Consider the following 23,995-nt stretch of genomic DNA (forward strand, 5'->3'; position numbering starts at 1 on the left):
GGGGCTCTTTTAAGGGGATTTTCCTGGGGTTTTTAAACACCCCCCCCATCTCTCTCTCTTTTTTTTTTTTTTTTTTTTTTTTTGAGATGGAGTCTTGCTCTGTCACCTAGACTGAAGTGCAATGGCATGATCTCAGCTCACTGCAACCTTCACCTCCTGGGTTTAAGCGATTCTCATGCCTCAGCCTCCCGAGTAGCTGGGATTACAGACGTGCGCCACTATGCTGGAATAATTTTTGTATTTTTAGTAGAGACAGGGTTTCACCATGTTGGACAGGCTGGTCTTGAACTCCTGACCTCTGGTGATCCACCCATCTTGGCTTCCCAAAGTGCTGGGATTACAGGCGTGAGCCACCATGCCTGGCCACTCCCCCAATCTCTGAAGACTTTTCGCCATTCCGTGTTCATTGCATCACACTGTATCCCATCATTCATTCCTTCTGCCACCCTAGGAATCCAGCAATACCTTCAGTTTGTCACCCTTTGCTATTGGACAAACTTAAGAGGCCTTTCACATCAGCTTTCTTGTGCGTGGCCTGCTTCTAGTCCATGGAACAGCGTTCTTTGCCCACAGCAACTTTAGGAATTGAGGCTGATCTGAGCAGAGCCACCTCTCCTTTGTCTTGTTTGTCTAAAATGGTGCTGATATCTCGTTGTTAAGATTTCTTGGGTGACTGGTATATGCTATCATGAGACAAAGCTCACCATGTTTCCCCTTCTCAAACTACCATTGACGTGATTATGTGCGTGCATACACACACACACAAACACACATACACACACACACACACTCATACCCATATAAGAGAATCAAAGATGAATCCAACACTGTTTCTTAGGGATTCAGTCTATTAGGGGAACTACAGCATGTGCCCATAAGACAAGTACAAGGCAGGATCATTTCCGCTGCCTGCAGTGGAGAAGGCTCCATGGAGAAGATGGCCTCTGAGCTGGGTCTGGAAGAATGACTAAGGCTTGGATCCACCGAAACGAAGTGATTTCTGAAAGGAGAAGTAATGTGAGCAAACACCCAGCAGTGGGACTCCAGGGAGGCGCAGACAGAGGCCCTTAAGCAGTTCGCTTAAATGAGGCAAGTGGAAGATAAGGCCAAGCCAGACCAAAAGTGAACAAGATAAAGGCTTTGGATTTTTTCCTGCAGGAACTGAGACGTTTTGAAAGTTTCTGGATGGCGCTACAGGATGGAGGATGGATTAGGGAGGGTAGTGACTAACTCTTGGTGAAACGTAGTGTCCCATTAAGAAGAAAAACAAAACAAAAACCTTTCAGGACCTGCTTTCTTTCCCAGAAAAAAAACCCTGCCCTTTGGAGCCTCTCATGTGTTTGGTTGATAAAGGCATTTGATCCTGTTTTTTACTCTTAGTTAAGAGGACTTGGCATAGCTGCCAGTCCCAGGAGCCTATTCCCAGCTCTGAGTCCTGGTGGAGCTGCTTGACCCATTTCCCTGTGTCCCCCAAAGACTGTGTCCCCCAAAGATTGCTCTCTGGAAGTGTACAAGGAGAAAGGCTTGCCTTTCTGGGCAGCAGGGCCAAGGAACCCTGGCCTCTGATGAGTCCAGCCATAAAGGCTCCACCCTGGGCCCCACTGAACTCAGACCTGCAGCCAAATGGAAAAAATCCAGGAGGCTACAAAGCCAAGAAAAAGATTTGGATTCAAATCCTAGCTCTTCCCCTTCCCTTTCTGACCTTGAGAGACCTCACTGGGCCTCTATGTTGTAATCTGCAAAATGGAAACAAAAGCACCTACCCTACAGGGTGGCTTGCCAAGATGAAATGGTAGAGATGTGTAAGCATGCCTTCCACGCAGCGGCCATTCGATACAGCGTCCTCGCACCTCTTCCCCCAAAGTCTCTCTGTGTCTCCGTTTCCTCACTTATTAAATGTGATGGAGACCCAAGGATAAAGCTGAATGAGGTGATTTCCCACACCTCTGTCATCTGCCCCACACAGAGGCCCTTGGGAGAGCAGAGGGCCTTCATCTGAGCTCTGGAAGCTATTTATTCTTTTATTTTCAAAATTGTAAAAAAAAATCACAAAAGACCCCTTACTAGTAATAACACTGGCACACACTTGGAATGGTCCAGTATCCTCTAACCCCTCCCCACTACCACCGTCTGACTTAGGTTCCCATCTGTAAAGCAGCCTGGGGCAGGTCCCATCGGCAACTGCCCACAAGGTTGGGAGGACAGTGTCCGGCAGAGGGCGCTCTGAGTGTAACCTCTTAGCCAAGGCCCCGGGGGAAGGCAACAGGCCAAGGAAAATTCTAGTGGAAAAAATGAAGAAAGGATTCCAGGTTTATGAGTCCCAGACTTTGAAAAACAAAACTGCTGAGTTGTCTCCTGAGTTAGGAAAAAGAACTCCACAGCCTCCTCAAGATTTCCAGGGAACTATTTCTGAAGGCTTTGGGCAAGGCTGGCAGGGGGCTGGCAGGGGAAACTTGGGCTGCCCCAGCTTAGGGTCCAATGCCCTGGGGGTGGGAGATGGAGGTGGGCGGTGTGCATGTGGGAACGTCGGTGTGCACGTGTTCTTCAGCATGGTGGGGCTGTGTGGGTTTACATGTGCCCTGTCTGTACACGTTTGTATGAGCCTGTGAGTACAGTCCCACCAGTACATATTACGCACCTTCTGTGCTCTGCTGGGCATAGTGCCAGGTGATGGGATGCACCAGCAAATGAAATAGAGTCTCTAAATTCATAAAGCTTAGTTTAGAGAAGGATGCAAAGTAACAGGCAATTTTAATTCAGAGTGCAGGCATCTGGGTGGTGGTTTGTGTGGCAGTTCAGAACACTGGCTTTGTGGTCAGGCAGCCTAGATTTTGACATGATCTTAGAGATCTTTCTGACATTCAATCTCCTTAGCTGGAAAGTGCAAATATTAAAAACACATCCCAGGAGATACTCTGTGTGTGTCAATGTCCAATGAAGGTCTCTATTATGTGTGTGCAGGGTCCACATCTGGATGAACAATGTGAACAGCCCGGGTGAGTTACATGTGGGCACGTTCACACATCTGCTTTCGTTGTGTTTATGCAGTGCCAAGCTCTACCAGAGGTCACAAATAGTGGCCCACAGACACAGTTCGTAGGGATGCTCATTTGGTTTGGGTTTATTTTTTGGCTTATAGGGTATTCTAAAAATCAAGACTTTCACATAAAAATCCAGATTTCCAACTTCTCTTGAAATCTTGGATAAGCCAGCCATCCTGCGAGCATGTGCGTGTGAGTGTCTGCCTGCCACAGTCTCTGCTTCCTGATAGATATGTCCTTCCCAGGGGCACCCTCCCTCTTGGCCAGTGTCCAGGGCTGTCCTTGGAGGGGTTCCAAGACTGCTCAGGAGAGCTGGTGTGTAGACTTGTTCCCTGTGAAAGGAGAAGCAGGACTGAGCAAGAGCTGCTGCCAGGGCCTCAGGGCTCCCCAAGCAGTTCCAGTTTCAGCAATCACAGGGGCCAGAGAGAGCCATGGGCCCTACCCACAGCTCTCTGGCTGTGCAGCTGCACACTGGTTACAGAAGATAGTAACCAAGGATGGCAGTTAGACAGAATGGCCTTTCTTATCTATTCGATTTTGCATTTAAAAATGTTACAAATACAGATCTGAAATGATTAAGACAATGATCTCCAGAAAGTGTTGCTAGATATATATGCTAGAAGTCTTTTTAAAATTTACAAAAAGGGCCAGGAACAGTGGCTCATGCGTATAATCCCAGCACATTGGGAGGCCGAAGCGGGAGGATCACTAAAGCCCAGGAGTTTGAGACCAGCCTGGGTAACAAAGTGAGACCCTGTTTCTAAAAAAAAAAAAAAAAAAAATTTTTTTAAATTAACCAGGCATGGTGGTGCAGGCATGGTGGCACTGGCCTGTAGTCCCCGTTGCTTGGGAGTGTGTAGTGGGTGGATCATTTGAGCCCAGGAGGTGGAGGCTGCAGTGAGCCATGATCACAACACTGCACTCCAGCCTGGACAACTGAGTGAGACTCTATCTCAAAAAAAAAAAAAAAAAAAAAAAATTGTGAAAAGGCTAATGGTAGAAGCTAAACACATATTTGTTAAATACATCTGGGTAACCCACAGGTGTGAAAGGTAGGGTTAATATTTCCTAGTATCCCTGAATCCTCTTATGATGGTAAAGAAGTCCCTCTTAATATATCATTACTGGGCCCCCACTGTGTATAAGATGCAGGCTAGGCATAAAGGAGCCTACAGAGATGTCTGTGCCCTGCTTCTTGGCCCTCAGGAAACTCAGTCTGTGGAGACATATCCAGGGAGAAACAAATGCAGGAATAAAAGAACAGAGTTATTACTAAGATGTCTTAAGATAATAGGGCACCAGAACACAGGGGAAGAGACTTCTGGACCTTGGACTGACTGTGCAAGTTTTTCTCTGTCTGGGCCCCCATTTCCCCTTTTGTAAGACTGGGAGGTCAGAAGAGATGAGCAAACATCAACTCCACTTTCACAACCCTCCTGGCCCCCAGCCTGTGCATTATTTGAGAGAGTGAGGGCTGTACCCTGGTTCTTAACCTCTTGCTCCTGCTACATATTCTTGCTCCCAAGCCTTGGCTTGTGCTGGGAATTCGCCTGGCTTGAGCTCTGAAAAAAATCCATCAGAGGAGGTTTTTCACATAGCTTCCCTTAAAAGAAAACACACAAAATGTTTGGAGTCCAAAAAGACCATGCCTCTACTGGAAGCTTCCAACATCCGTTATAGGGGTTCCTGGTACCACCCCAAGTACAGGTGGGAGAATGTGCCCCTTCCCCAGCACCAGGGCTTGAATGATTAAAGTTTAAAGAATTAAACCGTTCATGCTGAAGGATTCCTCTGAAGTCATTCTCCCACTTTGCAGGTAAGAAAAATAACGTTCAAGGATGGGAGGAACTTTCCCCCACAGTCCTCCAACATCAGAGCAGATCTGATTTCTGAGTAACAGCTTTCCCTACTCCTTGATTTTTCTCTCTCAGGCTGAGTCCTCAAGATAGAGTGAGATGGGAACCTCCACACTGTACCCTTCCTCAGCCAGATGTTAACAGCTGTAGAGTTCGGACACCGTGTTATTCTTGTTCTGTACTAGCCAGTGGCCAGGGAGCCCAAGCCTCACAAAGGTGAGTATGAAGAAAGAGTAATAATTCCATAGCCCAGAAAAAGGCCTTGGGGCAGAATGTCCACCTTTGGGAGTGTCTTTGTTTCCAGAGTCCATGAAAGAAGAAATTGTCACACAGCAAAACCAGTCTCTTAGAACAGGACACATAGGTAGCCAGAGATGGCAAAGAAATGCAGTAGGCTGGCTGGTATCAATGTCTTCCTCATGATTGGCATCTTAGAGCATATCCCTATCAAAGGGTCCATCTGCCAAGGTCTTCCCCTGAACCACGTCACCTGACCATGAGTATCATTGGCACTTCCAGCAGAAACTGAAATCCCCATTGCGCCTTCAAAGTGCGTAACCAATTAGTAAAACCCCAGGGTCTGCTTGGTGCCTACAATTCAAATAACTTCAGAGGTTCTTTGTTTCTTTTCTTAAAATCTGGAAATCTCTTGGGATAGAGAAAATCACTGGACATAGAAACTCCCTTCAACAAACAACCCCAGATTTCTTTCCAAATTTTTGCCAGAATGCTATTTCTAACTTCACAACACACAGGAAAAGGCCAGGTTGAAGATACTTAATCAATGTTTTCTGATGGTGGGGAAATAATCATTAACTATTATTACCATAAGTAAAAATTTGTATTAATAGTGTCTTGCATATTAGTCATTTATTGAATAAATATTTATTGATGTCTCCTATGTACCTAGCATCCTGCTATGCCAGGGGGAACAACAACGAAATCAGATACAGCTTTACTTTCATGGTTTTAATTCATCTAATTTCATATATTCCTAATACACATTTTCATATATTCCTTCAATTTCATGTATTCATAATTCTGTGGTAGAAAGAAAAAAACCTGTAAACAGGCACATTTTAAAAATTGCTAGTTATTATAAATGTAATAAGAACCAAGATGAAGATTAACAGAAGGAAATTTGGGACATTTTAATCATCAGACCATAGCAAAAAGTACACGTCTTATGCTATCATTTTTATAAGATCATGTTTTATTTCTTTGTTTTGTTGTTGATACCAGTTCTATGTAATGTACCAAAGGGAGATACTGAATTTGGATTGAAGAACCCAGTACCATTTGGTCTTCTAATCTGATAGGTTGCTGACAGCTTGTAATCATCTGTTTAATTAAATTTCCTGGTTCAGGAATCAGAAGTTATCAGAGCAGATTAAGATGATGCTAACAGGAAAGCTGTTCACTAATTGTTTTTACTGAACACAAGACGTATGACAGAGACAAGGCATGCTGCTGGCAATGAGAAGAAGGCACCAAAGCGCTCACTGGGGTTGAGGGAGTGATAACCATTCTGGGCTCCACATTTTAAGGGCTGTTGACAAACAGGAGCCTGCCCAAATGGCTGCCTTTAGCCAGCTGGATTCACTGATGTGTTCCATTCATTCGGCTTAGAATGGATTATAAATCTCTACTCTGGGAAACAGTGCAGGCCAGGACATGGTTGGATGCTTAGAGGCAAAGTCTAGGGTGCACATCACTTGTGTTCCATCATCTCATCATCTCCAATGCAGAATGGCGTGCAAATCTGTGATTATCTAGAATCCCCCTGGCTGCAGGAGCCACAAGCTCAGAAGGCTACTAGGTTAGGCAGGCAACTTCAATGTCAAGGGTCGGTTTGCTAAGGGATTGGGGCGAAACTAGAGACTGAAAGCCTTTCCGTGCCTCCTAGAACAAGCCAAACATATTAATACGTGCACAAGAAGGTAGAGGGTGGAGGCTCAAACACTGCCCACTTCCCTGTGTTCATGTTCTTGTTCCTCAGTTATGGCTCCATGGTCAGACCACCAGATATGAGGCCTTGGCCAGATGAACTATTTCTCTTTTCAAAGTTATTTTTAGAAAAAAAAAATTCAACTGGGTAGACATGAGTGGCCTCCAAAAGATTTTATTTCCTTTCTGAGTCAGGTTCAGCCTCACTGGGCTCGGCTTTCAATTTCTGTTGCCTTGCTGCTCCCTGGGCATTCAGAGGTCCTCCGGTGATGCCCCTCCGTTTCAAGAGCCCCCCAAATGAAGCCGAATGACTACAGATAAGTTTTTGGTACTTTCCAAAATTAAACTATTTCCCTTGGTAAATTTCCAGCAAATGAGCTCATTAATCTGAAAACAGGATGTGGCACATGAAGAGAGTGAGGTCAGACTGCCTGCTCTTTTCACTTACACTGGCTTAGGGCAGAGAGGAAGGGGTGGGTGGGACAGAGGAGAATGGCTTTTATAGGCCCCAAATCCTTGAGAAATTTTTCTTCAAAAGGCCCTTGTGCAGTGTGCCCACCTTTGGAAGAGTCTTTGTTTCCAGAGTCCATGAAAGAAAGAATTGCCACACAGAAAAATTGGTCTCTTAGAACAGGACACATGGGTAGCTACAGATGACAAAGAGAGGCAGTGAGCTGGCTAGTATCAATGTCTTCCTCATCATTGGCATCTTAGAGCATGTCCCTGTCAAAGGATCCATCTGCCAAGCTCTTCCCCTGAACGACGTCCCCTGACTATGAGTGTCACTGGCACTTCCATCAGAAATTGAAATCCCCACTGCGCCTTCAAAGTGACCAGTCCCATAAACAACTAGAAAAACCCCAGGGATTGCTTGGTGCCTAGAATTCAAATAACTTCAGAGGTGCTTTGTTTTTTTGCTTAAAATCTGGAAATCTGTTGAGTTAGGGAAAAATCACTAGACTTAGAAACTCCCTTCAACAAATAACTCCAGATTTCTTCCCAAATTTTTGCTAGAATTGTTATTTCTAACTTCACAACACCCAGGAAAAGGCAAGGTCAAAGATAAATAAATGTTTTCTGATGATGGGAAAACCATCAGACTAATTGACTCAGAGTCCATCAATTTTTTCTTTTTTTCTTTTTTTGAGATGGAGTCTCCCTCCCTCGCCCAGGCTGGAGTGCAGTGGCATGATCTCGGCTCACTGCAAGCTCCGCCTCCCGGGTTCACGCCATTCTCCTGCCTCAGCTTCCCGAGTAGCTGGGACTACAGGTGCCTGCCACCATACCCGGCTAATTTTTTGTATTTTTAGTAGAGACGGGTTTCACCGTGTTAGCCAGGCTGGTCTCGAACTCCTGACCTCGTGATCCGCCCACCTCGGCCTCCCAAAGTGCTGGGATTACAGGCGTGAGCCACCGCGCCCAGCCCATCAATTTTTAATTCAGACACTTAATTCTTTGAATCCTTTTCCCCCAGAATCGAAAGGCCCCACAGAGGCCACATCTGGTCAACTTCCCATAGATTGCAGACATTCTCTCTTAGAGGCCCCTGAGATCCTCTGCTTGTCCACAAGCAGCATCTCCCAGGTGGACCCCTGAGGTCCCCCTTTGACTAGGGTACCCTGTGTCCCACAGCTTCCGCCTGTCTAGTGGAAGTTGGAGGACAGCAGCTCTGCCTCCAATAAGTGAGAGACTTACAGGCATGCCAGGTTAAAAAATAAACACGTAAAAGATCGTTCCCTGCTCTTACAATCTAGTTGAGAGTCGGGCCATAAAAAGGGGCCCTAGGCCAGGTGCGGTGGCTCACGCCTGTAATCCCAGCACTTTGAGAGGTGGAGGTGGGTGGATCACCTGAAGTCAGGAGTTCGAGACCAGCCTAGCCAACATGGTGAGACCTTCGTCTGTACTAAAAATACAAAAATTAGCTGGGCGTGGTGGCGGGCACCTGTAATCCCAGCTACTCAAGAGGCTGAGACAGGAGAATCGCTTGAAACCGGGAAGCAGAGGTTGCAGTGAGCCGAGATTGGGCCATTGCACTCCAGCCTCGGTGACAAGAGTGAAACTTCATCTCAAAAAAAAAAAAAAAAAAAAAAAAAGGACCCTAACACATAAAGAGATTTTTGAGGTGTTAAACCCAAACCAACAAGGTGGGGAGTCTCATCCCTCCCTCCACCATCAGTCCTACAATGTTAAGACATCTGACAGAGAAGGAGCCTTTGTCAAATTGGTAGTTCGCAAAAATAAAGGTTGTGTAGCTTTTAATCTAAAATTCTACCCCAACACTAACTTCCGTAACTATTTTGATTAATATATTCTTAAGGATTTAGCACTGTGTGTGTGTGTGTGTGTGTTTAGACGAAAACAGAAACGGTTCCTTAAAATACTCAGTTTGTGAAAGCACAGAGCCTGGAACCACTTAGTACTATCACTTTGATCAAGTACTATCAAGTACTATCACTTGATTGCTCCAACCCAATAAGCTTGGGAGAGCCTGGCACTGTGCTAGGATCTTCTGGAGAAATCCAAGAAGGGTAAGACTTGGGTTTTACTGCTCTTCACCTCACTACTCGGATCTCAGGCAGGCAGGGGACCAGGGTGGGGGCTCCAATTCCCGGTTCGTGTTTGTTTTTTCAGGGGGCATTTTACTGAGCACTAAATACGCGCAGTTGCTGCAGTAGGTGCCAGGAGCCCCGCACGCGGAGGAGCGGCGTGCACGCGTGTCAGTTAACTGGGCGCACAGTGCTCGTGGCGCCGCAGACCCAGCCCTCGGACTCAGTTTCCCCGCATGGGGATCGCTCGCCACGCCCGCGGCGGCCCGCGGAGCAGCAGTCCCCCGCCCCGGCCCTGCCTTGCAGGTTTCCGCCCGCGCGGCTGCGTCCTCCACACTCCACCGGAAGCTCCCGGCCCGGCCGCCGGTAGGCGGTGGCGGAGGCGGCGACGAGATTGGCTGCCCTGCACCCTTGCCCCAGGACAGCAGGGCGGCTCCACGGCCCCCTTCCTTGTCCCGGACGTCCCGCTCCAGCTCCCCCTAGCTGAAGCGGGGACTCCCCGGGCGCAGCTGGGGACGTGGAACCTCGGCTGCAGAGCCGGCCCCTGGACTCACTGCCCCCAGCCCAGCCGCAGGCGCCCCAGCCCCCCGGCGGCTCATTCCTCCTTCCGCGGGCACCGGCGCTGCCTGGCTCCTAGCGCTGCGCTCGCAACTGGATATGTTGAGGTGGCGACGCGACACTTCCCCGCCCTGGGAGGGATCACGGACTGGGCTGGGGGCTCAAACAGGCAACCCAGCCTGCAGAGCCGGGCGGCGGGGGCTGTGCTGGCGCCGGCAGGCGCGAGAAATCACAGAGCGGGGCGCCCAGCGTCATCATGGGGCCCACGAAGACTTCCCATGGGAGTGGGGTCTAGTGCAGGGGCGCCCCGAAGGACGAGTGGGAGATGGGGACACGCGGCACAGAGAGACTCCTCGTGGATGGAGCCGATGGAGGCCCAGTGTGGAAGAGAAAGGGGTCAAGGAGACGAATAAGGAGCCACCAGAGACGCAGGGGGAATTCCCCCCAGAGGATGCGGGAAGCCGGGGAAAGGAAGGGAATCCGGAAGGAAGGGCTGAGAGCCGATCAGGTGCTGGCAGAAGGGCTGGTTGGATAGAGACTGGGAAGGTCCCAGGGCATTTGACGTCCTCGACATTCATATACACTTGGAGAGATGATTCCCTGGAGATCCAAGTGCCTGTGTAGACAATCTTTTCTAGGGGTTCTACCATTAAGTGAGGAGACGGTAGATGTAGAAATTGGAGACGAGAATAGAGTGTTGTAAAAGCATGCGTGGTTAGAGAACTGGCTCTGGGTTCAGGAGTCCCCACTCACTAGCTGTGAGACCTTGAGCAAGTCACTTAGCCTCTCTGTGCCTCGGTTTTCTCATCTCTAAAATGGGGATGATGATGGCAATACCTGCTTCATAGAGTGACAATTAGATGAGATGATGTCTGTAAAATTACATAACACAGCACCCAAAAGTAGTACTAATTCTTTTTCCCTTTTCTTATTAGAGCAGCTTGGGCACATTTTGATGCCCGTGGGAATGAACAGGTAGGGAGGGTGATATTGAAGCCGGAGGGGAGAGAAGGGACCCACAGATGGGGAGAGAAGTCTTTGGTGTCTGTTTTATCCCAAACCCCAGGGGAAGGAGGGAACAGGTAGGGCTGTTGGAAAGTTTGCACCTATGGGGTACACAGTTAAAGGGAGTGTCTTCTCATGGTCTTGATGCAGGCCTGGAGGTCGTTTGCTATGGGGGTGAAGGTCCTGATGTACACTGTGGCTATAAGATGCCGTGCCCTCTTTGCCACCAGCCTGTGGCAGCCCCGGTGTTACACCAGGGCAGGTGGGCAGTTTAATGTATCTCAGGTACGATGACCTGCAGTGCCCACCTGTGAGGCTCCAGTAGATAGATGTGAAAACACAGTGTAAGCATAATGTACCACTTTCATCCTTTTCTCTGAGGAGCTGGAAGACCTGTAGTCACCATCTGAGCCAAATGTCAAAGTCTTTCAAGTACTTCACGTGGGCTACACACCACACTTTGATCCACGATCTCATTTAGTCATCACAACAGTTGGGTGAAATAGGTATTATTGTCCCATTTTACAGATGCAGAATCTGAGTTTCAGAGAAGTTAAGGACTTTGTCCCAGGGCCCGCAGTTAGTAAGCAGTGGACCCAGGATTTCAACTCAGCTCTGTCTGACCTCAAAACCCATGATCTGAAACCAATGTGAAAGTTTGCAAAACCTCTGTAGCAGCCGAACTCGATGGAAAGATGTGTAGGGATCGTCTTCTCCATTTAATAGATGAGACAAGAGCTGGGTACTCTGATCTTCATCAGCGATCACACGCACAGAGCTTGGGGCCCCACAGCCCTGGAGTGAATCCTGCTCCACCACCAGTGGCCGTGTGCCTTTGGACCAGGCATCTTGCTTCTCTGACCCTATATACAGCTGCAGAAGAATTCCTTGCAGGTTGCTGTAAGGATTTGGAGGGAAACTGTTGCCCAGCACACAGTACACATGCCAGGAGCCATCGTTTCTACGGTGCACTTTTCCTGCAAACGTGGATCTATGTCCCACTTGGCTGCTGAGACCAGCTACCATGATCTTGTAGTTGTTTAGTGCTTTGTTCTCCTTGAGGCAGCAAAGTGGTGGCACCTGACCGGAGCATGTAGCCACCTATGACTTCCTGAGTGGGGTGGTGCAGGGAGGGCCCTGAGGAGTCTGTGGTCCTAAGGCCTTGGATTTCATCAGGGCTTTCCTGTTCCTTCTGGTTGCCTCAGTCCCAGGCAAGATAGGGTCCCAGAATCTTACAGCCTAGAGGCCACCTGTTGCGACTTCTTTTTTACAGATGGGGTCATCAGAACCCACTGTGAGGAAGTGGCTTCTCTTTGAGATCATCCAGACACTCCACACAGAGCAGAGCAAAAGTGCCTAGAACTTGAAATTTTGGACTTGCCTTCAACACCCTGGGGATTTCCACCAGGAAGGTGAGCACCCCCACTGAGAGTTCCAGGCTGCTCAGAGGTGCCAGAGAACACAGACCAGGGGCCAGCTATGGCCTTCTCCTCCGATGTGCCCAGGGAGGTGGGGGAAGCCAGCGGCAGCCTGCGATTCTCAGCCAGGGGAACTCTCACTGTGCTTTCTGACAGTCTGTGACACGGGTCATTTTCTCTGACTTGCTCTCTTGCTTTTTCTCACTCTAAAAAAAAAAAAAATGACTGGACACTCCTAAAGCCTTCAGTCACCATCCAGGGGATTTTTATCACCACAAAGGGTAATTCCTGCTCCATCCCTGCTGTGACTCAGCTGTGACGTTGAACCACACAAGCCAGAGAGAAGATAAAGTCATCAGAGCTCCTACTCACCAGAGAGTGAGGCCCAGGCCAGGACTCCACAGGGCTGGTCCCCTGTCCTGAAGGAACTTAGACAGGCCTTCTGGCCAGCCTGGGACCCTGAGATGGCATCCAGCTCAGGCAGCAGCCCACGCCCGGCCCCTGATGAGAATGAGTTCCCCTTTGGGTGCCCTCCCACCGTCTGCCAGGACCCAAAGGAGCCTAGGGCTCTCTGCTGTACAGGCTGTCTCTCTGAGAACCTGAGGTGAGGTGATGGAGGAGCGGAGGGTGGGCAGAAAGTGGGTGCCAGGGAGGTACCCCGATGGGAGGTGAGGGGCAGAGGAGCCTGTGACTTCGAGCAGGTGACTTTTCCTGTCTGGGCCTCAGTTTCCACACCCTTTTCTCACACTCCCTGACACTGCCCCTCTGGCTATGGTGGAAGGAGAGGAAGCCACAGAAAGGTGTCAGCTCCCACAGGGGAAAGCCATCACACCGAGGAGAGCCTCGAGGCTGTGAGGCCAGTCTCACTGTGTGGCCTGGGGCACTGCTAATGTCCCTAAGCCACAGCTTGCTTGTCTGCAAAGCTATTTTCTGCGTAGCAGAATTATTAATGAAGCCCAATGCATAATAATCACAAAAGTTCTTATAGTAACAAATATAAACCCCTTGGTGAATGACAAACTGTTAGACGAATATCTCTCCTTCCACAGCATTGCTCATCACCTCAGACTGTTTGCTGGGAACCCTTTTGGAGGGGACAAAGAGATGGATGTATATTTATGTATTTAATGATATTTAAAGTATTAACCCAGAAAGGCATGACATCAGTACTATCATCAACCTTCCTCTTTAAGCAATTATGTGCCTACTGTGTGCCAAATGCTCTGCCCTCAGGTCCTCAGCACAGCTTAGGGGGTGGATACTATTATGATCCTATTTTACAAATGAGGACATTGAGACCTAATAGATTAGGTCAGCTTTGGTCAGTTTCCTGGCAAACATGCCCTTAAACTGCCTCATGTGATGACCTTTTGTTTGAGGTTTTACAGCTTAAGAAGGTGGGAAAGCTGAATCAGGCAAGTGAGAAGTTCAAACATGATGACAAAGGAGGAGGCTGTGAGAACAGCGAGGAGAGGCTGTGACTGTGGAAAGGCCAACCAGAGGGTGGAGGAGCAGAGGTTGTCTGGTTCTACCATCAAGCTGATTGTCAGGGTTCAGCTCAGGCGCTGGTGGTGGGTCTCCTGGTTTCTCCTCTCCCTCCTTCCAAAACCTGGCAGAGGAGGGAGCTGATTGGAATTTGGAGGGCCGAGGCCTGAGGCCTAAGTCCTGAAGAACTTCTACTCAGCTGTGCTCCTGACTCACTCTACCTTGACTAATCCACATGCCCTCTGGGGCCTCATTCCCTCTTTTGTAAAATGGACTATCTCAGTAACAGGTCAGAGACACCAGGAGCTTTGTGAAAACGCAGGTGCTGGCCAGGTACAGTGGCTCATGCCTGTAATCCCAGCACTTTGGCAGGCCGAGGCAGGAGGATCATTTGAGGTCAGGAGTTTGAGACCAGCCTGGCCAACAAGGTGAAACCTCGTCTCTACTAAAAATACAAAAATTAGCTGGGCGTGGTGGTGCACACCTGTAATCCCATTAATCCCAGCTACTCGGGAGGCTAAGGCATGAGAATCACTTGAACCTGGGAGGCAGAGGTTGCAGTGAGCCGAGATCACGCCACTGCACTCCAGCCTGGGCGACAGAGTAAGACCTGTCTCCAAAAAAGAAAAACCCCAAAAAAACAAAACAAAACAAAAATCCACAGGTACCCAGGTGTTACCCATTAGAATCTGACACCCACTCCTGATTAAGAACCTCCAGGCCAGATGTTCTCTGAGGCCCTTTCTTGTTCTAATAGGCCATGATCCTCTGTAATTACTAAACATATGAGACCAAAACCAAATGGAGGACCAAATGAGAAGAGCAAGTATAGTCACATGTCAGCAATCTCTTGCCTAAACCCCTGAGATCAGATGTGTTTTGTAATTCAGAATTTTTTTGGGAAAGCAAATCAGGGCATTATGTAATTCTGGCAGGGAATGGGGCAGTGCCCTGTAATCAAGCACATTAATGTTTCTGCAATGAAATATGTATATATTCACACTAAGTGGGGTAAGTAAGGGCTGTAATAGCTTCTGGTCAGTGCAGTCAGGGCAGGTTTGGCAACCCAGGAAGCTCACTGCAAATTACTAAAAAAACGTGGGATGCTTGGCACTTTTGCAATTTAGGAACTGTGGCTCTGGGATTGTGGACATACACGATCCCCAACCTGCTGACACTTGAGGCTTCTGGAGCTGTCAGGAGAGTGGATGGTGCAGGGAACTGTAGTGCCTCTCTCCAAGGCTTTGTCCATGTTTCCCCAGGAACGGCGAGGATCAGATCTGCCCCAAATGCAGAGGGGAAGACCTCCAGTCTGTAAGCCCAGGAAGCCGTCTTCGAACTCTGGAGAGGGTACGTTGGTACATCACGGAAAAGCATTTGTCGGTTGTCTTGATTTTTCCAGGTTGAGGCCAAGTAGACAGCTGTGCACTCTGCCCCTGGCAGGCACCTCCCAACTAGTCCCGAGTCCAGATTGAATTCACTTTATAAAGAGTAAGGAGACTGATGTTCACAGTGGTGAAGTGTCTTGCCTGAAGCCACCTGGCAATAGACTTAGGGTGAGAACAGTCCAGACCGGGGGTCCACAAACTACGGTTCATGGGCCACATCTGGCCCACCTCCTGAGCAACGAGCCAAGAGTGGTTTTTATATTTTCAAATGGTTGAAAAGATCAGAAGAATGATAGGCCATGTGTAATGACCTGTAATTCTTGAGGCTGTGAGGCCAGTCTCTCACTGTGTGGCCCGGTGCACTGCTGATGTTCTCCAGCCACAGCTTGCTTGTCTGTGAAGATGTTTTCTGCGTCACAGAATTGTTATGAGGCCCAATCAATAATAATCAAAAAAGTTCTCATAATGACAAATATAAACCCTTTGGCAAATGACAAATGTGCCTGTAATGCTGAAGTGTTAGAATTCGAATTACATAGAATTACATGCCTGTAATTCTAATACTTTGGGAGTCCAAGGTGGGCAAAGAGCTTGAGCCCAGGAGTTTGATACTAGCTTGGGCAACATGGTGAAACCCCATCTTTACAAAAAATATAAAAATTAGCCTGGCATGGTGGCGCGTGCTGGTAGTCCCAGTTAGTCTGGAGGCTGAGGTAGGAGAATCACCTGAGCCCAGGGAAGTCAAGGCTGCAGTGAACCATGATTGTGCCATTACACTCCAGCCTGGGTAGCAGAATGAGACTCTGTCTCAAAAAAAACAAAAAAAGATATTTTGAGACACATGAAAATTATACAAAATTGAGTACTTGCAACAAAGACTTCATAGCCCAAATATTTACTATCCAACCCTTTACAAAAAAGTTAGCAAACTCCTCAACTAGATGGTTCTGCCTGCCTCTGTTTGCCCTTAGGCAGGGAGAGACCGTTATCAGCTCACCTCTTGGGCTCTGCCAAACTGTGCTTCTAGGAATAAGAGACACATTTGGAAGTGTGACAGGCCAGAGACAGTTTCAGGAGCTGCAGGTTAGAACCCTGACCCTCCCAAGCTGGAAGGACCCTCATAGGTTACATGTCCTGCTCAAAGGTTCCCACGTGCTATCCAGAACTGATCCATTCCCTCCAGCTCATGACAAAATGATAAAAATAAGGCAATTCTATAAATGAGTTTATGTAAACTGAATTCTTTCCATTTCTAAAACCAACCTTTACTCTGAGATTGTGTCTGTCCTATGCGTGTCTATATAAATGAGAGGATGTAATAATAGATGATAGTTTTTGGTAAAGCCTTTACTAAGAAAATTAAAAGATGGCAATCTCTTTGTTAATGTCTCAATTTAAAAAAAAACACACACACACACTCATATTGGTCCACGAATCCAAACAGGCAGGAGTCACTGCTCAAAATCAAATCCTCTTGCTTACACATGGGGCCCTGAGACCTGCAGAGGAGTCTCGTTGCTCAGCCACCCTCTCTACCTCCACTGTGAGGTGCCTGGCTCCTTTCAGCCAAAGCCCTCTTCTTGCAGCAAACTGTTGCCCAGGGATCAGGAGCCTGATGTCCAAGGGTAGTTCTGCATAATTCTCTGCTCGGCTGGCAGCAATTCCCAGGCCCTGTGTCTGCATCTGTAAAATGAGGATGTTAAGCCGGCTCTGCAAGGCCTTTCCAGGAGACCATGATAGCAGTGCTGGCAGGGCAGCTATCCCCCTACCGTTGGACCAGAGGCAGGCGAGTGCCCACACCTCCTTCTCCTTTCTCTGAGCTGGCCCTTCTCATTCAGAGAGTTCAGGGGAATTTCCTCTCCCACCCAGAGCTGGTTTTGAGCACTCTCCCATCTGCTTCTCAGCAGCCTCTCCATCAGCAGGCCCTCAGGGAGTAAGAGTAAGGATCAAGTGCATGTTCTTGGAACTTTACACTCTGCAACATGGTAAGAGTTAATATGATACACTGCTCCGTGGAGTAACTCCCTGAGCCTCCCTGTTTGGCTCCTGGTGGATTGGCTGTGAGACACAAGCAGACCCTCAACTCTCTGTGGGCCACTGTGCCTCACTTGCAAAAGGCTGTTACCTGCTTGAATGCTCTAGGACTGTTGTTTTTAGCTTGTTTTATTTTTTCCTCTTAACAAAATTAATATACATCTATTGTGTAAATCTTAGATCACATAGATGTTTTAATATCTCCTAATCCAATGGCTTTTTTTCATCTTTTTCAATCAGATGAAAGTAGAAACATTCTGATGGAGGGGGAGCCTGGAGCCCTGGCCTGTTAATTGCCCCATTTCTTTCTCTTATCCCAGCCCCTAAGAGGTTCTGGGGACTCCTAGGGCCCTGCAGAGCACAGTTTGATACTCGCTGCCTTGAGCCAAATGAAGGGACTATAATTCATGGTAGAATTATAGGCACCTTAACAGGCTATAGGATGGGAGAGGAAGCTGCCTGTATTTGCGAGCAAAGAAGGCTTCTTTAATGCAGGCATACCTCTGAGAGGCAGCAGCCCCCTCCCCTCCCTGCTGGCTTCCCCACCTCGTGGAGTCATGGACTCCTGGTGAAAAGCTGGGGTGGGGAGGGGTGGTAATCATGGTCTGATCACCTACACAAAGTCACATAGGGGAAGGACCAGGGACTCCTCTGACTTTTGCCCCAGTGGGAACTTTGGGGGACTTTTGAACAAAGGAAAATGGCTGATGAAAAGTCAACACTTTGCATGTGTGGTAATTCCTACGTTTGCCTGCACATGTAGGGCAACCTGGGAAATGGAGGCGGGGTAGAGGGCTGAGGACCAGCCCTCCTTGCAAACACTTCCCACACCATCTGCTTATCAGTTTGTCCTCAGCCTCTGACTTCATTAGATGATTATCTCCCGAAGAAGTGCCCAGAGCCATGGACTGATTACCTGATATAAGAAGCGGATATTAAAGGATTAATGTTGACCTAGTTAGAGACTTGATACTTGCCTCGCATGATCTTCCTGTAGAAGTGACAGTGAAGGAGGGGACGGCCGGGGGGGGCTGGGAGATAAAAACCTTCAGTCCTGCCTGCTGAGGATCAGCAATGGGATAGTTTCTCCCACTCTCTTCCCCGTGAGGCCCATTCAGGAAGGTCAAAGGCAAGCTGACATCTGATGCCAATAGCTCACAGTAAAGCCTTAATTTTTCTAGAGTCAGAAAATGACAGAAGTTTAAGCTGTCTAGTCCAATTTCTGTTCTGTACTGGATTCCTGCTATGTAGCTCCATGTCCTTCCAATGGCAAAGAGCTCATTACTCCATGAAACAACCACACCCACCCTGGGGCGCTCTGATGGATGCAACATTCTCCTCTTTCTTTGTACTGAGCTGAAATCTGTCTCCCTTGAGGTCACAAAAGGCAACTCAGCCCCCTGTCCCCGGAGTCAGTCCTGCCTCCGTGGAAAGACACTGAGCAGTCTTTCGCCAGTCTCTGTGCATTTGGGGTAAATGTGCTTCTGTTTATCTGTGTTCCTTGGAGTGTGATACCTGGGAATAAACCCCCAAACCTTACACTTCTGAGTTTGACAGTGTTCATCCGTAATCGCCCCGATCCTGTGACATTCTGTGTGGTGGGTGGTGGTGATAGCCCTATTTTACCAATAGGTAATATTTTGAGGCTCCATGAGGAGGTGTGCCTGGACCAAAGTCACACAGCAAGTGGGAGGCAAAGCTAGGCTCTAACTCATGGCTCCTGAGGTGGTGGCATCTTCTCTATGCTGCCTCTACACAAGGAATCCTCCCCTAAATGTTTCATACCTGCTTAAGTAACACAGTCAGGCTTTAGTGCAGGAGTCCACCAAGTGCTATGGAAAAAACAGGGATGGGCAAGACTACTTTCAACCAGGAGAATCAGGCAGGGCTTCCTGGAGGAGGCGGCAGTTGAGCTGAGCAGAGGCTGACAGAGACTAAACTGGCCCAGTTACAGAGGAGGGCAGGAACGGGCTGACAGTGGCAGGCTGACCGAGCTCCCCATGTAGAGCACCCCCTCAGCACCAGCTGAGACCTGAGCCAAAGCAGCCCCTCTGGGCATCTCTGACCTCAGCCCAGTGTGGGGGTAGGCAGTGCCTGGCCTGCTCAGATCCTCTTTGTTTTGTGCAGGTGCTGCAGAGGTGGCACTCATGCTCCCGGCACCCTCTTAACAGTCAAATTCCCGGAGGCCCCGGGTCTCCAAATGGGGCCTCCCGCTAGGGCCCACTGTGACCCCACCACAAAGGGCCTGGGTAGCCGGGGTGACCGGAAACACCACACACGCAGAGACTCCTCAGACCCAGACAGAAGAACGAGTGTTCCCTCAGGGCTGGGAATCTGTTTTCTCTGTTTCTGTCTCCTCCTTGGAGGAAATTCCACTGCACACTTTATTTTTAGCAATTTGCAAGCAGTGAGGCCACTCACACAGGGGCCACTTGTGACACCAGATGGGTTTGGCCTGGGACACATCCTCTGTTCTTCTCCTGCAACGCAGTCTGATTCCTGATTACCTCTCCTGTCTCCTTGGTCCCTGGCCTTCGAATGAGGCCACCCCAGGCAAGGACACTATGGTGGGGAGGACAGAGCCTGCACAGGGACTCCAGGCTCCTGGGCTGCCCTCGCCTGCCCCGTTGCCTCCTACAAGTCACTGATCATCCCTGGGCTTCAGCTTCTCCACCTACCCGAGGGAAGCAGAACCTCAGAGCCCCAGCCTCCCCATCATGGCTGTGAGGATCTGATGGGACAGTGTCTACATGAGTGCCAGGAGAGCAGTGAGCCCTTGCAGAGGCTTACAACCATGGGGGAGAACACACAGGTGCACCCACCTCCTCCACTCACAAGCTCAGCGTGACCTTAAGCCATTCCCTCTGTTTCTGCTGGTATTAAGGTGACACTAATCCAGCCCCACCTGCCTCAGAGGATTGTCACGGGGATCCTATGGGACAACATTCAAACACGTTTTGGTCCTGTTCATTTCGGGATATTCCTCACCGCCTTGAGGAAATCCAGTGGGAAAATGGAATTTTAGAGAATTCGTTGTTAAGAGTTTATGATGTGAGGATTAAATGAGATGCATGTATATGACAGCCACTGGAGAACTGGGACTGGGGATGTCCCAGGGGCAGTGTGCTTAATCCATAGGAATAAGAATACTAATTAGTAGTAATACTAATAATAGTATTTGTAATAGTAATAGTATTAGTAGTAGTTAGTAGTAATAGTATTAATATTACTACAATTAGTATTCTTAGAGTTATTAATAGTAGTAGTATTCAACAAGTATTCAGTAGTAGTACTGAATAATTTCAATACTAATAATTATTATTACTAATAATGGCTCATATTTATTGAACACTGTGTTAGGCAGAATAATGTCCTCCAAAGATGTCCCCATGTGAATCCCCGGGACCTGTGAGTATGTGACCTCACATGGCTCTGTGCATTTGCCAGGGCTGCCATAACAAAGTGCACAGACTGGGTGGTGTAAACAACAGAAATGTATTTCCTCGCAGTTCTGGAGATCAGAAGTTCGAGGCACGGTATTGGCGAGTGTTTTCCTCCAAGGCCTCTCTCCCTGCCTTGACATGGCTGTCCCCTCCCTATGTCTTCATGTGGTCCTTCTCCAAATTTCCCCTTCTTAAAAGGATGCCAGTCACATTGCATTAGGGCCCGCCCCCAATGACTTCATTTTAATTTAGTTAGCTCTTTAGAGGCCCTGTCTCCATATTCTGAGATACTGGGGGTTAGGACTTCAACATATGATTTGGGTGGGGGGTGCTGAGCCTATAACAATGGCGAAACAGACTCTGCAGACATGATTAAATGAAGGATTCTGAGATGGGGAGGTGACCCTGGATTATCCAGGCGGCCCAACGGTCCTCAGAAGAGGGAGAGGAGAGTCAGAGAGATGGGGAGATGCTCCACTGCTGGCTTTGAAGATGGAGGAAGGGACCAGAAGCCAAGGAGTGCAGGAAGCCCTGAGAAGCTGGGGAAGGGAGGAAGCCATCCTCCCCTTGGGCCTCCAGGAGCAACGCAGTCCTGCTGACGTTTCCATGTTAGGACCCTTGGCCTCCAGAACTGTACGATAATAAAGCTGTGTTGTTTTAAGCCATTAAGTTTGTGATATTTTGTTACAGCAGTAATAGGTAACTAATACCAGTGCTTACATGTATTATCTTATTTAATCCTCACAATAACCCTGTAACGGGGATGTTATTATTATCCCCGTTTTGCAGATGAGGAAACTGCAGGACAGAGGAGTTAATAACTATCCCAGGGCCACAAAGCTAGTATGTGAAGTGACAGAAACAAGCTCTGAACCCCAAAAGGCTGGCTCCAGAGGCCACACCCTGAACTTGCGTGCACTCTGAGGAATGAATAATGATGACAGAGAAGCCTCCGAAACCCTCTCAAGTCACCCCTGCCCCTTTCTGCAGCAACCATTCAAGGAGCATCACAGTCCACATCTGGGCACACATCACAAAAGGATGTCCCTACATCTGAATAGCATTTCACTTCCTGAAACAGGCATTTGCTGTTCACACAACACCAGGACGGCTCCGCTGCTGAAAGACACATCCCCTCCCCCTGCGGGGTGATGTCTGGAATTTCACTCTTAGCTCGATCATTTTCACCTTCTTATCCCTTTTATGACTCTCCCACCAAGCTTTGACCCTTAGAACCACAGAGGATTGGAATCATGGACCTGTAGGGAGTGGTGGGACCTGAGAGGCTTCCCGAAGTGTGTTCACCCAGGAGCCAGGTCCACACGTAGCATCTTCCCTCCACTGTTCTCACATGTCAAAAGCTACATGTTCAGGGAGGTTTCATCACCACAGACTTCCTGAAGCCAGCACAGTCTCCCTGCCAAGGCCGCCCTCTGCCTGCCTTCCATAAAACATCTGTTTTCTATTATTTGTTGGGAACAACTTGTCCCTGAAGCCCTGGGCAGTTGGGGGGTGGGGGCGGGGTAGGGTGGCCTTTGCTGGGCTGTGTTCTGTCTGTGTCCCAAACCAACTGTACTCATTAAGCCCACAGCTCTCTGCTTATGTTACTTTTGAAGAATAATAACAGTGTGGCTTTTTGTATTTACTCAGTCCGAAAGACCTCTGTCCTCTCCTGCTTTCATCCAAATCCCCTTTCACGTGGTTCCATGAGATTATTCTCTCAATAAATAAATAAATAAAGAGCTTATAGACTCAAGATATTATTTATATGCAATAAAACTCACTCATTTGAAGTATACAGTTTGAAGAATATAAATAATCACGTGACCGCCACTACAGTCAAGTGGCAAACGTTTCTGCACGGGATAAAGCTGCTTTGTGTCCCTGCATAGTCAATCCCCTCCCCACCCACAGCTCCAGGCAACCACTGATCTACTTACTGTCACTCTAGTTTTGCCTTTGCTAGAAGCTCCTAAGAATGGAAAGAGGTAGTATGTAGTCTTTGGTGTTTGACTTCTTTCACTTAGCACAATGTTTTTGAGGTTCATCCATGTTATTGTTTATGCTGGTATTTAATTCCATTTGGTTGTTCTATAGTATATATAGACCAATTTGTTTATCTGCTCACCAGTTGATGACACATTTGGGTTGCTTTGAACAAAGCTGCCACGAACATTCACATACACACCTTTGTGCAGACATATGTTTTACTTTCTCTTAGGTAAATTCCTAGGAGTGAAATGTGTGCATTGTACGGTAACTTTATAAGTATGGTTTATAAGTAAATTATTGTATAAGTATGATTTAACTTTATAAGATACTTTCATAGATTGTATTTGTTCGTTGTTTTGCTTTTTTTTTTTTTTTTTTTTTTTTTTTAAGAGAGACAAGGTCTTTCTCTGCTACCCAGGCTGGAGTACAGTGATGTGATCATAGCTCAGTGCAGCCTTGAACCCCTGGGCTCAAGCGATCCTCCCAACTCAGCCTCCCAAGTAGCTGGGACTGTAGGTGTATGCCACCAAGCCTGGCTAATTTAAAAATTTTTTAAGTAGAGATGAGGTCTCACTATGTTGCCCAGGCTGTCTTGAACTCCTGGCCTCAAGGAATCCTCTTGCCTCAGCCTCCCGAAGTGTTGGGATTATAGGTGTGGAGCCACTGAGCCTGGCCTTGCCCATTTTTTATTAGGTCATTTGTCTCTTATTATTAGATTGTAAGAGTTCTCTATATATTCTGGATACAAGCCTTTATGAAGATACAGTCATGTGCCATATAACACTCAACACCGGACCACATATACAGCGATGGTCCCAGAAGAGTATAGTACTGTATTCTTACTGTACCTTTTCTATGTTTAGATATATTTAGATACACATGTACTTACAGTGTTAACAGTTGCCTACAGTATTCAGTATAGTCACGTGCTGTACAGGTTTGTAGCCTAGGGGCAATAGACCGTCACTGAGTTTCAGTGTGTAGCAGGGTATACCATCCAGGTTTGCGTAAATACATCCTATGATGTTCACACAATGATGGCACATTTCTCAGAACATATTCCTGTTGCATGACTGTATATGTTTTGGAAAAACTTTTCTCCCCTCTCTCCTGGACTGACTCCTGTTAAGAGGCAGTGATGTGTGTGGGAGGGGCCCTGGGGCTGTGCTGCCTCCCAGCTCGGCCTCCTTGGGCAAATCCCTTCCCCTCTGTGAGCCTCAGTTTTTTCATCAGTAAAATAGGAATAAAAACCCACCCTCTCTTCCCCACCATGCTGTGAGGA

General features: G+C 48.0%; 1 protein-coding gene across 5 annotated transcripts in view; it reads left to right on the top strand.

The window, feature by feature from the left end:
• The first annotated feature begins 4,993 nt into the window (after nucleotides 1–4,993).
• TRAF1 (TNF receptor associated factor 1) overlaps nucleotides 4,994–23,995 on the top strand; it is a 29,704-nt gene continuing 10,702 nt past the window's right edge. The window contains exons 1-3 of one of the 5 annotated variants that reach the window (XM_017884256.1): nucleotides 4,994–5,113; nucleotides 12,227–12,975; nucleotides 15,119–15,206. In XM_017884256.1, coding sequence (XP_017739745.1) covers nucleotides 12,836–12,975; nucleotides 15,119–15,206 — 228 coding nt within the window. In that variant the 5' untranslated portion in view covers nucleotides 4,994–5,113; nucleotides 12,227–12,835. Of the gene's footprint in view, nucleotides 5,114–9,276; nucleotides 9,373–9,791; nucleotides 12,976–15,118; nucleotides 15,207–23,995 lie in introns of those variants that run through there. The other 4 variants (XM_017884253.1, XM_017884251.1, XM_017884252.1 and 1 more) reach the window with 4 other exon arrangements.

The sequence above is a fragment of the Rhinopithecus bieti genome, unplaced genomic scaffold (genome assembly GCF_001698545.2).
Source record: "Rhinopithecus bieti isolate Rb0 unplaced genomic scaffold, ASM169854v2 scaffold_13710, whole genome shotgun sequence".
Taxonomy (NCBI): Eukaryota; Metazoa; Chordata; class Mammalia; order Primates; family Cercopithecidae; genus Rhinopithecus; species Rhinopithecus bieti.